This window comes from Pistacia vera, unplaced genomic scaffold (genome assembly GCF_008641045.1).
Source record: "Pistacia vera cultivar Batoury unplaced genomic scaffold, PisVer_v2 Contig686, whole genome shotgun sequence".
In the NCBI taxonomy this organism is placed as follows: domain Eukaryota; kingdom Viridiplantae; phylum Streptophyta; class Magnoliopsida; order Sapindales; family Anacardiaceae; genus Pistacia; species Pistacia vera.
The window spans coordinates 390,399-404,065 of record NW_022196541.1 but is presented as its reverse complement, the minus strand read 5'-3'; the positions used below and the strand labels follow the sequence as shown (position 1 = coordinate 404,065).

At 35.2% G+C, this 13,667-nt stretch overlaps 1 protein-coding gene across 1 annotated transcript; it reads right to left on the bottom strand.

Annotated features, from left to right (window-relative positions):
• Positions 1-5,466: 5,466 nt before the first annotated feature.
• LOC116113587 lies at positions 5,467-10,344 on the bottom strand. Its single transcript, XM_031399736.1, has 4 exons — positions 9,743-10,344; positions 9,538-9,653; positions 7,091-7,334; positions 5,467-6,967 (listed from the first exon to the last, which is right to left on the bottom strand). Exons 1-4 carry the CDS (start codon positions 10,088-10,090, stop codon positions 5,603-5,605), a joined length of 2,073 nt encoding a protein of 690 aa, XP_031255596.1. The 5' UTR covers positions 10,091-10,344; the 3' UTR covers positions 5,467-5,602.
• Between the last annotated feature and the right edge of the window lie 3,323 nt (positions 10,345-13,667).

The window sequence follows — 13,667 nt, the reverse complement described above, 5'->3', positions numbered from 1 at the left end:
AAAAGGAAAAATCGGCTAACCCGGCCCAGCCCGCCACCTAACCTGGGGGGTTAGGGCTGGCGGGCTGGCCCAGCCATTTTGAAGAAAATGGCGGGCCTAACCCGGCCTGCCTTGCTGGCGGGCGGGTTAGGCCCGGCCGGCAAAGAAAGTAACCGCCGCGGGCCGGGGGGTGGGCCAGGTGGGTTACTTTTCCACCTTTAGTGATAACTCGCTGAACGTGAAGAAAGCGAAGTCTATTTTGGGTATTAAGGTTATAAACTTTGGGTGGGAAAGGGAATTTTGAAACTCTTGGGTTGGAAAGTATTATTAAGGCAAACCTTGGTTAGGAAAAAGTCGTTACTCTATCTTATAAAATGAGAGAAATCATGTGGATGAACTAGGATTTTATTTTAATTAATTATTATTAATATTGTTTTAATTTTTTTTTTTTTTTAATAAGCATGACTTGGTGATCATGGTGAAACATATATTGTTGAATAAATTATTTCATATAATAGTTCCAAATCCAAATAATTGTTTTAATTTTATACATGTGTTACAACATACAAGTTGTTTTCCAAATACCGAAACTGGGGTTTTTTTTTTTTAGTTATATATTGTGCTTGCACATATGGTTCAAGAGATAGAATATGGGGATTAATTTGAATTAATTTGTCATCACACTTGAGTTTAAATTATGGATTAGGATAATTAAAACTTAAATATTATTATTATGAGATTGTCAATAATCTTCATTTCTTTGAGATCTAACCTCAATCATTCTAATCACAAATTATTATTTTAAACCCAGATTTCTTGAGATTGTACTTAGTCAAAATTAAACAGTAATGTAAAAAGTGCTTTTTTTAAAAGAAGCATTTTCATAGATTTTTCTAGAAAAATACTTTTTGAATCAGAAAAACACTTAAAGAAGATATAATCAGGATTTATTTCTTTTAAAAGTAATTTCATGTGGTTTGTGGAAAAGCACTTTCAAATACTCTTTAATAAAAAAAAAAAAAAAAGAACCATTCTCTCACCAATTGTACTGTTTCTGGGTATTTAAAAAATATATTTTATAGTGATTAATTAATTAAAAAAATACATATAATTTTCAAGTCAAAAGAGCATTTAATCTACTTTTTTTCTTTAATAAATACTTAAAAGTTTTGTGTACACAGGGCCTTGAAGTTTTAGCTGACTGACTAGGTGGTCTTTCCACCTTGACAACACAATGATCCTATAAGCACAAACAATAAGTGCTTATCTTAAGCCTTTTTTTTTTTCCTTTGTCAAAGGATAGGGATGCTCTAACTTCTAGCACTGTCTTACGTTTTTCCTATTCACTTCAAAACAAAAAAACATTACTCATTACTCTTGTCTCCAATTTCTTCATTACTTTAGCAATGATTTTGTTTCATTATTGCGGTGGATTCACGGCAATATTGTCACAATTTCTCTGATTTTTTAAGGGTTAATTCCATGCGTCTAAGATAAAATAAGTAAAAATCGTTTTAATATACGAGGTCCCGTCACAAAAATTAATGTTTTTTTTTTTTTTATATGTTTAAGGTTTCGTATTTGCAGGAGAATTTATTATTTTTTTTAGAGGTTTTTAGCTGAATAGGGAATACGAAATTTTTAGGGGATTTATGATATCCTTAGGTGTTTTGGTAATTAAGTGTACTTGATATTTTTTGATCGGGCAAATCAAAGATTTTAAAACTCTGTTTAGAATCAATTAATAGGGATTTGCCTTCAAAGATAAAAAAAAAGTAAAATCCAAAGGCAACTTAGAAAGGCTTTCGGCTTTAAATAGGTGCTAAATATTTCTTTTCTTCTAATTATAGTTCAAAGGCATAAAGCTGTCGTTCTTCTTGTAGCAAAGGCCCATGAGAAGAAGTCAGCAAACGAATCTCATCAATCAAGTTAGAAATATGCAAAAAAAAAAAAAAAAACTAGAAAGAGAATCCCTTTTGCCAATAGTTTTTTTTTTTTTTTTTTAGTCAAATAAAAAAAAAAAAAGTGCTTCTCTGTGTAAAATCACTTTCTTATCTCTTAGCATATATTCCGAAACCACGTCAATTTTATCACTGTTTTTTGAAGTGGTTATGCATCACTTGACACCAAAATTATTTCTCATTCTGCCAATCTGATTGCATTTCTAATCAGAATCAAATCTATTTGTCCATTTTTCTTTACTTGTTTTTGTATCAAGAGAAGATGCATCTTCTATGGACTTAATACAGTGAACACCCATGAGTGACCGGTGAGGTGGATAGAGATTCTTGGTATATTACTCAAAAATCTTAAGTTAAGGATTTATCGGGCGTTAACTTCAAACCCTGAAAATTAGTCAGGTGTTGGCAAAATGGCCCGAACACCCCACCCGGTCAAAAAAAAAAAAAAAAAAAACTATAGTGTCCATATTGAACTAAAATTGACCACTATTATCAAATAATCAGTCATTTTCCATTACTAAAGCTTACCTGCTAGCATAGAAATGGGCCAATCTCTTCTAGTTGACCTAAAACTGTATAATTAATTATTGCAATTGGAAATTGTTTCTGTCTTATCAAAAATCATTAAAATTTCAGTAAACAGATACCCCATTTTGGTTTATATGATATTGGGAGTGATACGTTCACTCCACTTTGTTGTTCTTGTTTGCCACTTTGCCTTTGGCATATCTTTGAGCCTTAAATAGTTAATTTAGTTCGGTTGCTGAAGGTTAAGGGATTGCTGTTTTTTCTTGGGATAACAACATTTTCCACCCAAGGTTTGGCAAAACAACCTTTATACCCTTAAGTTTTAAAATGACACTTTCCCACTTCTTAGGTTCTATTATGTCTTCATTAATATTTTACTAAAAGGGAGAACGACTTACATGTACCCAAGGTTTGTCGTAACGATAAGTGGTACCCAAAAGGTTTGAAACAACAAATAGGTACCTTCCGTCATGTTCTATTAGTGGTTTCTATTTATTACTGTTATTAATAGTAAAAAGACTAAAATGCCCTTAAAGGTTTGAATTTTAGTTTTTATAAATTTCTAAAAAACCCCCTAAGTTTACAAATTTAACTAAATACCCAATGTATAAAAATTTTGTAAAATAACAAAAACACCCCGCCACCTGCAGTGCAGATTCCAGCCACCACCGCCGGATCTGGCCGGAAGTTGCGTTACGACACAGACCCGTCGGATCTGTGTCGTGACGTCGATCTGGCTTTCGGCCAGATCCGTGGCTGATCTGGCCGGAAAAGGCCAGATCTACGGCTAGATCTGGCCGTCGACGCCGCAAAACTCCATCTGCGCGTCGACGGCAGATCTGGCAGTAGATCTGGCCCTTTTCGGCCAGATCTGGCTGTTGCTTCGACGGCCAGATCTTGCCTTTTCCGGTCAGATCCGTGGCGGATCTGACCGGAAAAGGTCAGATCGGCACGTTACGACACAGACCCGACGGGTCTGTGTCGTAATGTATTTTTCGGTCAGATTCCGGCGATGGTGGCCGGAATCTGGCACTGGGGGTGTTTTTGTTATTTAACAAACTTTTTATATATGGGGGTGTTTAATTAAATTAGAAAACTTAGGGGTTTTTTAGAAATTTTTAAATTTATAAAAAACTAAAATTGAAACTTTGAAGGGCATTTTAGTCTTTTCACTATTAATAAACAGAAATCAATAACAGAATATGACGGAAGGTACCTATTTGTCGTTTCAAAACCTTTTGGGTGTCAATTTGTCGTTACGGTAAATCTTGGGTATGCACAAGTCGTTCGGCGACGAAAATACTCTTAAATATTTGACTTTATAAATTTTTTATTATTTTTTAATTAACTAAAAAGTCAAATATTGAAAAGTAAAAAAAGATAAAATAGTTAATCCTACCTAAAAAGTTAGGAATAATGTTATGGAATTGTTTAAAGTTAAATGACCTTCATATTTATTTATTTATAATGTCATTAATATCCCATCACTATTATTCAATAATCTACTAAATATCTAATGTTTTTCATGATATAATGTTTTTCATTTTTACTAATTAACATAAAAAATCAAAATTCTTAATTAATTAAATAAACAAAGGAAAAAAAATATTTTTAAACTTGAACTAATAAATAATTGAGTAAAGACTTTGACTTAACTAAATTTTAATTTATAATAAACTAATTAAGAAATAAAATATTTAAGGGTATTTTCATATTTTCAATCAAATATTAATAGAAAACACTAGCAAAACTTGACGAAGGGTGGGAAAGTGTCATTTTCAAACTTGACGGGTGGGAAAGTTCGTTTTGCCAAACCTTGCGTGGGAAAATGTCGTTCTCCCTTTTTTCTTTTCATTTCTTGTTTTTGGGCTTTTGGCATCTCTTCAGGTGTCTTTAGTTCTTTTAGTAGGGTTTTCATGTTTTCTTTTTCTGTGCAAGAATCCAACAACCAAAAATTTTATTCTCAGGTGCCCATGACTGACAGATACAATTATAAAGAATACAACTATAAAATAACAAAAGAAGAGAGAGCTTCAAGCTCCACCTTACATGGCTCTTGAAATCTAACTCAGATCTGTCATAATTCTAGGACCAAAGCAGGCTGCAGTTGGATAGAATGGGGGTTTGGCGAGTGGGTTAAGTTGCAAAATTGGAAATGTTGGGGGTTTTGTTTCCTTAAAATGGGAATCAATTAACAGTGCTTACTGTTATAGTGTTATTGTTTTACATCAATGGAACATTGTGCGTTTAACAGCAAATAAATGGCACACTCTGATTTTGATGAGAGGTTGATCGATGTTAAGTGTTAAAGCAGAAGTGTCTTGAAATCTCTTAACTAGTTTGTGCTTGAATGAACAATGACAATTGACAATCATCTAGGCTTCTATTTTTTTCCCCATTTTCATGTTACCTTAATCAATTTTCAGAGGCTGCATGCAGTTAAGTCACAGGCAGAGGAAGGTGGAATCAAATTATGGGAGAATGGTACAAAGCAAACTAGCCTTTATAATTTGTAATTATAATTAGAAATGTGATTATCGATAGGAACCCACTCCAGCAACTCAAACAATTAGATTGGACAATGTGTTTTTTGTGGGTTTAGATAGAACTATTGAAAAACCAACTTGTCGAGGGAGAGTTATAACCCACATGTCCACCATTTTCTCTTCTAGTGTAAGATCTTAACACGTCACCACAGTTTTGCAACCTGCGTCTTCTTTACCCCTTGGGTGACCATGCAAATCAAATTAAATTTAAAGGGGTTAAAAGTGTGATATTCATTGAATAAGAATGAACCGATAAAGTTAAAGGGATGAAATTGAGGATTTGATCCAAGATTTCCAAGCGCGTCTCTCTCTATACATATACACGTTAATTTAGGGGTGCTTTGACACTTAGAAAATCTTCATTAGAGGAGTTGTTGCAGAAAATACCATACCATCATTTTGTAATCCGAGATTTCAATTTTTAACATTCTCCTGTTCAAGCACAAACTGTGGGACAAGAAGAAAAGAAGGCTGGATTTGTAACTAATTACAATTCAAAATGTCACAACTGCAACCATATATCTACATTTTGGAACGTAGCACGTACAGATCTACAAACAAAATAAAAATAACAAATCGGAAGATATTCTAATATCCTTCTGTACTTTCATCATTCAAATTTGGCATATGGCTACTCTCATCATCAGAATTAACAATATTTGAATCCTCCGGCGATGCATCCACCTTGTCATCAATGCTCTCATATGTCATCTGTCCAATACTTGAACTCCCAGAAAATGAAACCAAGGCAATGCTTTTCCCAATAGCATCAACATCTCTGGTTCCACAATACAGACCCCGGCTACCTGCAAGAAAAAAGCTTTGGTTCTCATCAACATTAGTCAGAACAGCAGGTAACACATCAATCAATGGAGGATTGGTCTGAGTTGAACCACTAATGAGTAGCCGCAATGTCTCTCTTGCACCATTCTCTACCACTGACTCACTCTCAGTAATCATTGGATTCACAAGTTTTGGGTGCAATGGAGGAATCGTAGTTGATATACCAGGACCAGCACTCACCAGGTAGCCTTGACCTGAAGAGCAAACATCAATCACTGGAATGTGAACAATTGGGTCACACATCAATGGTGTGAAAGTTGGTATCTGCTGAGAACTTGGCACTTGCAACCGAACCAACGGATCTGGCAGGAAAGCTGGGAAATCCAGCGAAGGAATGTCAGCAAGATTGAGAGGTGGAGTTGGTGCCAACAAACTGGCAGATCCATTAGCTGATAACAAGGAAGAAAGTGGCGGGAGTAAAGGTGGTTCGCTTGATGAGGCTGGGAGTTGTGAAGAAAATGCTGGATGTTGCAATGATGATGACACACCTAGAGGGCACCAACAATAGTAAGGAGACAAAAGAGGTGAACCTACAGAGGAGACTTCAGTCGATTGGCTTGAGGTTGTAGGGACAGAAATTTTCCCAAGCGACTCCAGAAAAGCGGGAGAGAATTGGCAACTTCTGCCTTCTGAAATATTATTGCCAGTTTCAGATTGACTGGAACATGATTCATCAGTAGTAAAAGGTGAAGAAACTGTCAAGTTGTCAACAGCAGACAGATAGCCATCACCTCGGCGCCTTAACTTTTCTCTAGCAGCAGCACTTCTTAGAGAGGACAAGCTTCTGGGCAGACCCTCCTTAAAGGAACTTGATCTTGGACTGAGGCTACCCTGGTAGATTGAATTTGCCTTTACAGCTTGACTGCCATTGTGCCGAGATCGCAAAGACTTAGAGGATGAGGACTGGCATTGAGTATTTTGAACTGAATCTGAGAAATCAGATGTGGTACCACATGAAGGAGAAAGTGACTTTGCACAACTTGCTCGGGTGTTGCTCAACGATGATCCCACAAGATAGGCACGAAGGTGAGTTGCTAGATATCCAAGGCGCGACTCACTGATTCCAGTTAATTCAGCAATTGAAGGTTTCCTTTTGATAAGATCTTTCATCTGTGACAGAAAAAAGATTATCAAATAATGCCCTAAATAAAGATCTTACTGTAGCAAAACCATACACATTTTATCAGCTATTTATTGAGTGTAAGGGTGTGACCATCATCAAATAACATATACCTTTGAAATCAATTCAATGCCCAAAAGCTTGGACTTCTCTGAGCACCAGAAGTATGAAACTCTGCTATCTGGGATCTCTATAAGAAATGATCGACCAGAATGATCTGCTGGGATCTCATCAATTACAACAGCAGAGCACTCAGATTTGCAGCTCAGGGTAAACAGTCTTTCTGTATGACCATCATCTCCAATGAACGAGAGTCGCAAATCAGATGTTGGCAAGATCGTAAGACTTAGATTCCCTCTGTAATGTTATGAAAAGACAAAAAATAGTTGAGAAGAGGTAACAATAAAATGAAGCACCGAAGAAGAACAATTTAAACACTATAAAATTCAAGCAAGACGAACCAAAAGTGGTGAAGAGGCAAATACTCTTACATATCACAAAAATTGAGCAGAAAAAACCTCTCATATTTCAGTTTAATACAAATTTTAACAAATATGAAACTAGAAGCTAAGACATAATGATTCAGTTAACTGTCAAAAACCAAGGACGGACGAGAAGACCGTAAGTAACTGCTTCCTAGAGAATGATATAGGTAACCCACAAAACACCCAAAAAGTGTTCAATTGCGTATACTATCAATGCTAGGGGCATCTAATACCTCAATATCCAAAAAATAACCTCCCCACGCGAGAGTGTCCCATCACATTCACCCAAGGTTGATTACGATATATCCATATTTTTTTGGTCACAATATTAGCAGTAGTTGCACAAATGGTCAAAACTATAAGACATCCAGTGTAAAAGTTTACTTTTAGTTTTGAGTTACTTCCATTACTAATTTAAATTTAGAGCAAAAAATAAATATTTTGTTGAACAGTTGTTTCACACAGAGGTATTAATCAAGATCCACAAGTACACAGGACATTTTATAACAGCCAGTTTTTTCAGAGCAATTAAATTCATATTCATGACTAAAATTAATATATAAAACTTAAAAGGATATAAAAGCACATAACAAAACAATAACAAGAAGATATGAACAAACTCAAATAGAAATTAAAAATTTCATAGACCACCAAACTTCAAAATAGCAAAATACAGAATGTCTAATATCAACTCGGGATCACAAGAAAATTTAAGACAAGGACTTCACACTTATTTTCTTCTACGGCAATTAAATGTTGTCCCTACATATACAGAATACAGCAAAGCCATATAATATAGGAGATGAAACTACCTTCACTTCCCCTTAATTCAGAGATCATTTATACGCCCACTTTACCTACAAGTGAAAAGATATATTTATTTGGAAGCATGAACATTATCACCATCAATAAACTAAATATAGAATCCTAGAGTTTCAACTATTATCATCCACCACCAGCGGTCTGCCCAAGAATATCATATTTGAATATATCGCCAAGGCCAGTTTTATTTATAACCGTTATGATGATATGGCAAAGTCATTAGATAAACCTATAAACCTGTTCCTGTGTAGCAGCCTAATATACAAGTATTATGCAACAGTTAGACAAGATATATTATATAGAAAAAAAAAAAAAAAGCAAGTCACAAATGATTTTGTTTTAAGATGAAGTTTACTAAAGGTGATCACACATTTCCAATTATAATGTCATACCAAAAGCACAAACCCTTGTAGTTATGATCAAACCAAACAAACAGATATAAGGTCCTCAGAAGAAGAAACGAGCTAATATTATTTTAATGACACACCAGTATTGAGCAAAAACAGAGGCCACAATATTCTTAAAACATGAGTACACACATGCAACAGATATATTAACATACAAACTTACAGGCATATTAACATGAGTGAATAACTGCGAAACATCAGGACATTTTAAACCATGTATATTTTTAAACCACCTGCCAGCAGTCATACAATTACAATGGCATATTAGCAATCAATTACCATTAGATAGCTGCAAAAAGAATCATCACATCTGTTTGCGTTACTCTTTAACAGTTAAGATAAAAATAAAACAACAAATCAATAAAAGGCAGCTTTACATAACAAGAAACTAAATTCATTAAATAATATGATATGACAAAATTCAACAAAATGGCTTCCTGATCCTGACCTTGCCAATGGTTTTTTACATTTCTAACTTAAAACACGGTAACAACAAGGATTAACCATAGATTAAAATTAAACAGACAATGTGGCCTAAGTATCCCAATCATATTGAGCCATGCGATTAACTAGTAACTGGAAGGTGAAGATATAACCACCCAACAAACGAATGGCCTTAAACCATTTTATGATAAATCTTATAAGAACAAACTTACACACAATGTATTCATTTTCTTTTTTATACTTTTACATATTACTGTACCACACAGTTTTGATTTTCACAATTTCTAATATATATGCATTGACATGATACCAAGAAATTAATGTAAGAAAAAATAAAAAACCATGATTCAACACACATACATGGCAAATCGAGACACAAATATGGACGCAAAACCAAATTACCTAATTGAAGCTGGGCATAGTAGGCTCCCTTGCTTGTTTATTTTTCCAACTCGAATTGACACAAGTGGTATGCAAAAACACCTGGCTAACATACACACTTCCGACGGCTCAAAATGCTGTACACATCAACAAATCACAAAAATCAGAATCAATTATCAGCAAAATTAGCTGGAAAAACAAAAGAAATAAATCGCGACACGTGTACCTGACTCAGATGAGCCAATAACCGATCCTCGGCGACTCCGCTTGAAGCATTAGACTTCAACAACGGCTTCAATCGCTCATCGGCGCGACAAGCTCCCATGACTTGCATATCAAGAGCCTGAAGCCACAGCAAAACCCTATCTTCACGATCGCTCCGTTGAAGCAACAAATCTCCGTCTCCTTCTTCAACAAATATGTCCGTCAATCGCTCCGACAGTCCAATCTCACGTGATCCAACGGTTGAGGTTTCAACACCGGCCGAAGAAACCGATACAGTGTCCGTGTAATCGTCTCCATTAGATTGATCTACATGATCGTCAACCATATCTTGCTTTCCGGAGTTCGCCATGACAGATTCGTCAATCAAAACACGAATTCGAAACCCTAGATTTCAATTTCTGTTTTGTTTTTTCCGATAAATTCGAGGACTGAAAAACAGTAAGTCAATTCGAATTAACAAGAGGTGAAATTAGAATGTTAATTTAATAGGATTTGAGAGGAAAATTTCCGGTTAATTGTTGTTGGTTGGTTGCAAGGAAATGGAGGGGGATAACTGATAAGAGAAAAGGCGTGTGAACGAGGGTTTGTTGTATATATATGATATATTAAACAAGTGAAAAATAATAACAATAACAATAATGCCTGGCGGATTCGAAAGGGCGGTGATAAAAAATGGTTTTGTTGTAGGTTTGAGTCCGTGACGTAAGCAAACAAAGACGTGGGGCCCAAAGTTTGTAGTTGTAAAGGTTGACACGTCAGCAAACAGGGTTTTTGTTTGGTGGTGCCCGGAGACGGCAACGGAGCGGAGCGATAAATAATATCATGGTTGAGCTCTAACGTACGCATTAGGAAGAGGGGTTAAGGAGGAGATGGATTTTTTTATTATTAAACCAAAGGAAAGGAATCTCTTCATCATCTAAACTAAAATAAGATGTTATTATGACTTAATTAGTAAAAGAGTCGTTGAGGAATAAAATAAAATAAAATATCCAGTTATATTATAATCGAGTGATGGTGTTATTAAATTAAGAAATGGTTTGGTTTGGCATGAAAGGGACAGATGATTAATCAATTGAGTAAACAAACCTTTTCCCACCCATGGTTTGCCTTAAAAGACATTTTACATCTCAAAAGTTTTAAAATACCACTTTTTCACCCAACGTTAACATTCCGATACTACTCAAAGACAATTTTGGCAAACAAAATCCTTTCCATCACCATCATTTGAAACTTTGGTCTCCTCTCTACAAAATCTCTCTCACTTCGGCAAATGACTTCTCATCATTGTTGATCGCCGCAAAGTTAGGATTTCCTACAGGGTTTTAAAACTCGACTTGGGGAGTGACCCAGTCAAATCACCGGATTGGCCGGTTCAACCGTCGGGTCAAACCGTGATGTCAGCATGATGACATCATTCTGATATCAATGTGATAAAAAATAATAAAATAATAAAAAAGTGGTTCAATTGTTGGGTCGAATCGGGTGGACTAACGGTTTGTAACAAAAAATCTAGTCCAACAGTGGTTCAAACTGGGTCATTTGAAAATTTTGGTTTTTTAATCGAATCAGTTCCTAGTTCAACCAGTTAAATCGACCAGGCCAGGGCAAGTTTTCAAACCATGGTTTCCTATTCTTAACTAATTTTCGACTGATTCTGGTAGCTTGAAACCATCATTAATTAATGTTAAGGGCAAGTTTTCAAACCATCATTTGATTCACTGGCTCTATTTTAGAAAAACCCTCTTACTCTGGCTTATGGTAACTCATCGAAAGTTGGCTGAGAAAATGAAGTGTACCCAAAGATTAATGGAGTATAAACTTTGGGTGAGAAAGTATTATTTTGAAACTTTTTAGGTAGGAAAGTCATTAAGGCAAACCTTGGGTGTTAAAAAGTGGTTTACTCTAATTAATGTTAAAAAAAATGGGGATCAGCTTTTTGACACTAGAAAAGTAGGTGTATAGGAATCAGCTTTCCAAGAAATATCTATTTGGGTAGGTCCCGCAACAATAATTCAACATGACTGATTGCCAGTTTGATTACAGATGCTCTACTCAACCTATCACAATCCTTTCACTGAGAGCACAGCACTTATATATATTTTTATTCCTTAATCCTTCCTCTACTAGAATATTCAATAATATTTGTGTTTAAAAATTTACCATAATGTTTTTTTTAAATACAATATGTGACATTCAAATTTAAAAAACATTTTATTATTTATTGATTTATATGATTCTGATGGGGTGAGAGTTTAGGGTTATCCAAGCTTAATAATAAATAAGGGAATTTGGGTGATGTGAGAGTGAGAGATACCAACCAAAAAAGTACTGTGTTAGGCTATGATATTAACAAAGAACTAATTGAGAGTGAGAGTGTGAGAGAGAGAGAGAGAGAGAGAGAGAGAGAGGGTGCAAAAAAGGAATATTCTTTTGATTCCGCAATGGCCCTTCAGATTGACTGTGAGTGTATTATAATTGTAGTCTTCCAAGAAAAAGCAGGTTACTTGAGATCTTTTTTTTTCTCTTTACTGTATTTTCGCTTCGTGTAAGTAATAACTTCAAGTCTTGGTATTCGTGCAGTTCTTCACTTTAACCCTACTTTATCAAAAGTTCCCATTAACTTCGCTCAAGTAAAGAAAGGCAGGGGTGCACAGCTGTGTACTGTGTAGACAATCCACTAAATGGGGAAATCAATTATACGGATTATCATTAGACCTGCGGGTACCCGATTAAAAAATGGGTACGGATTACTAATTTAAGATCCGTTTATAAAATACCCGTATCCGGTCTCATTCGTTTTTTGTAGGTGGATAGGCTATGTTTGCGGGTACCCAATATTTTAAAAAATAAATTGTTTAATTAATTTTAAATTTGTAGATGAAAAATACATGTACTATGGTGTATTTATATCGTGTTAATTTTTTTTGTATATCATAAACGATTAAATTTATCTCCTAAGTCATAGTAAACTTAAACGAGACTCTCATCACCTCATCAAAATTATTCAATAAAATATTGTCAAGTGTTAAATCCCTAGCAAAGAAACTAATTATTTTAATTTATGTTAATTTTATCATTAATCAAAATACATATAGTAAATTTTTTTTTTAATAATATTATACCCGTAAACCTTTCTTATTAGCGTGTCAATTCATAATTTGTATTGTGGTCTTGTATATCTAACAATTCTACCTCATCTGTATCATACTGCCGTCCTTTTCCTACTTCCTCTCTGTCACTTCTGTCACCACTGTTCTATGCCTAATTAATGTTCTCCATCTATGTCACCAGCAGCGTGGCTGTTCTCTATCATTTATTTATTTGTTTATTTTATTTATTATTTATCCACGTAGGATAGGCCAACATCAGTTGGTTATGTTTCAATATCAGATTCCGCTACATCAAATGTGGAAAACACTGGAAAGTTTTGCCCTTGGATTAAGGGAAGAATTACTCTTCAGTCTGTTCAAATTGAGAGGGAAAGAGCACCCCTAGCCTCCGCTATGTATCATCCATCAGATTCTTTTCATCATTTTTGTGCTTTTGAAAGGGCTATTTCTGCGACTTGTTTTGTTAGTTTAATAATACTAAGCAACAAAAAAACAGGTACCCACGGATGCACCTGTACTTGTACAGGGGTAAGATACGAGTCCAAATTTTATTGCCCTTATAGAAGTAAGACTTTTTGAACCCATACCCGTTTTACCTGCACTTGGTCCATACCCACCCGGCCCGTTTTGCCAAGTCCAATTATCAGCTGGCAAATACCGATCCAAGCATTCTCATGATGAACCCATTGAACAGACAAAGACATCCCTCACTTTATGAAAACGATGGCGTTCTACACATTACCAATCATACTGTATATGCTAAGATTCTCAGCATAATTCCCCCCCAGGTTTAAAACTAACCATCAAAAAACAAAG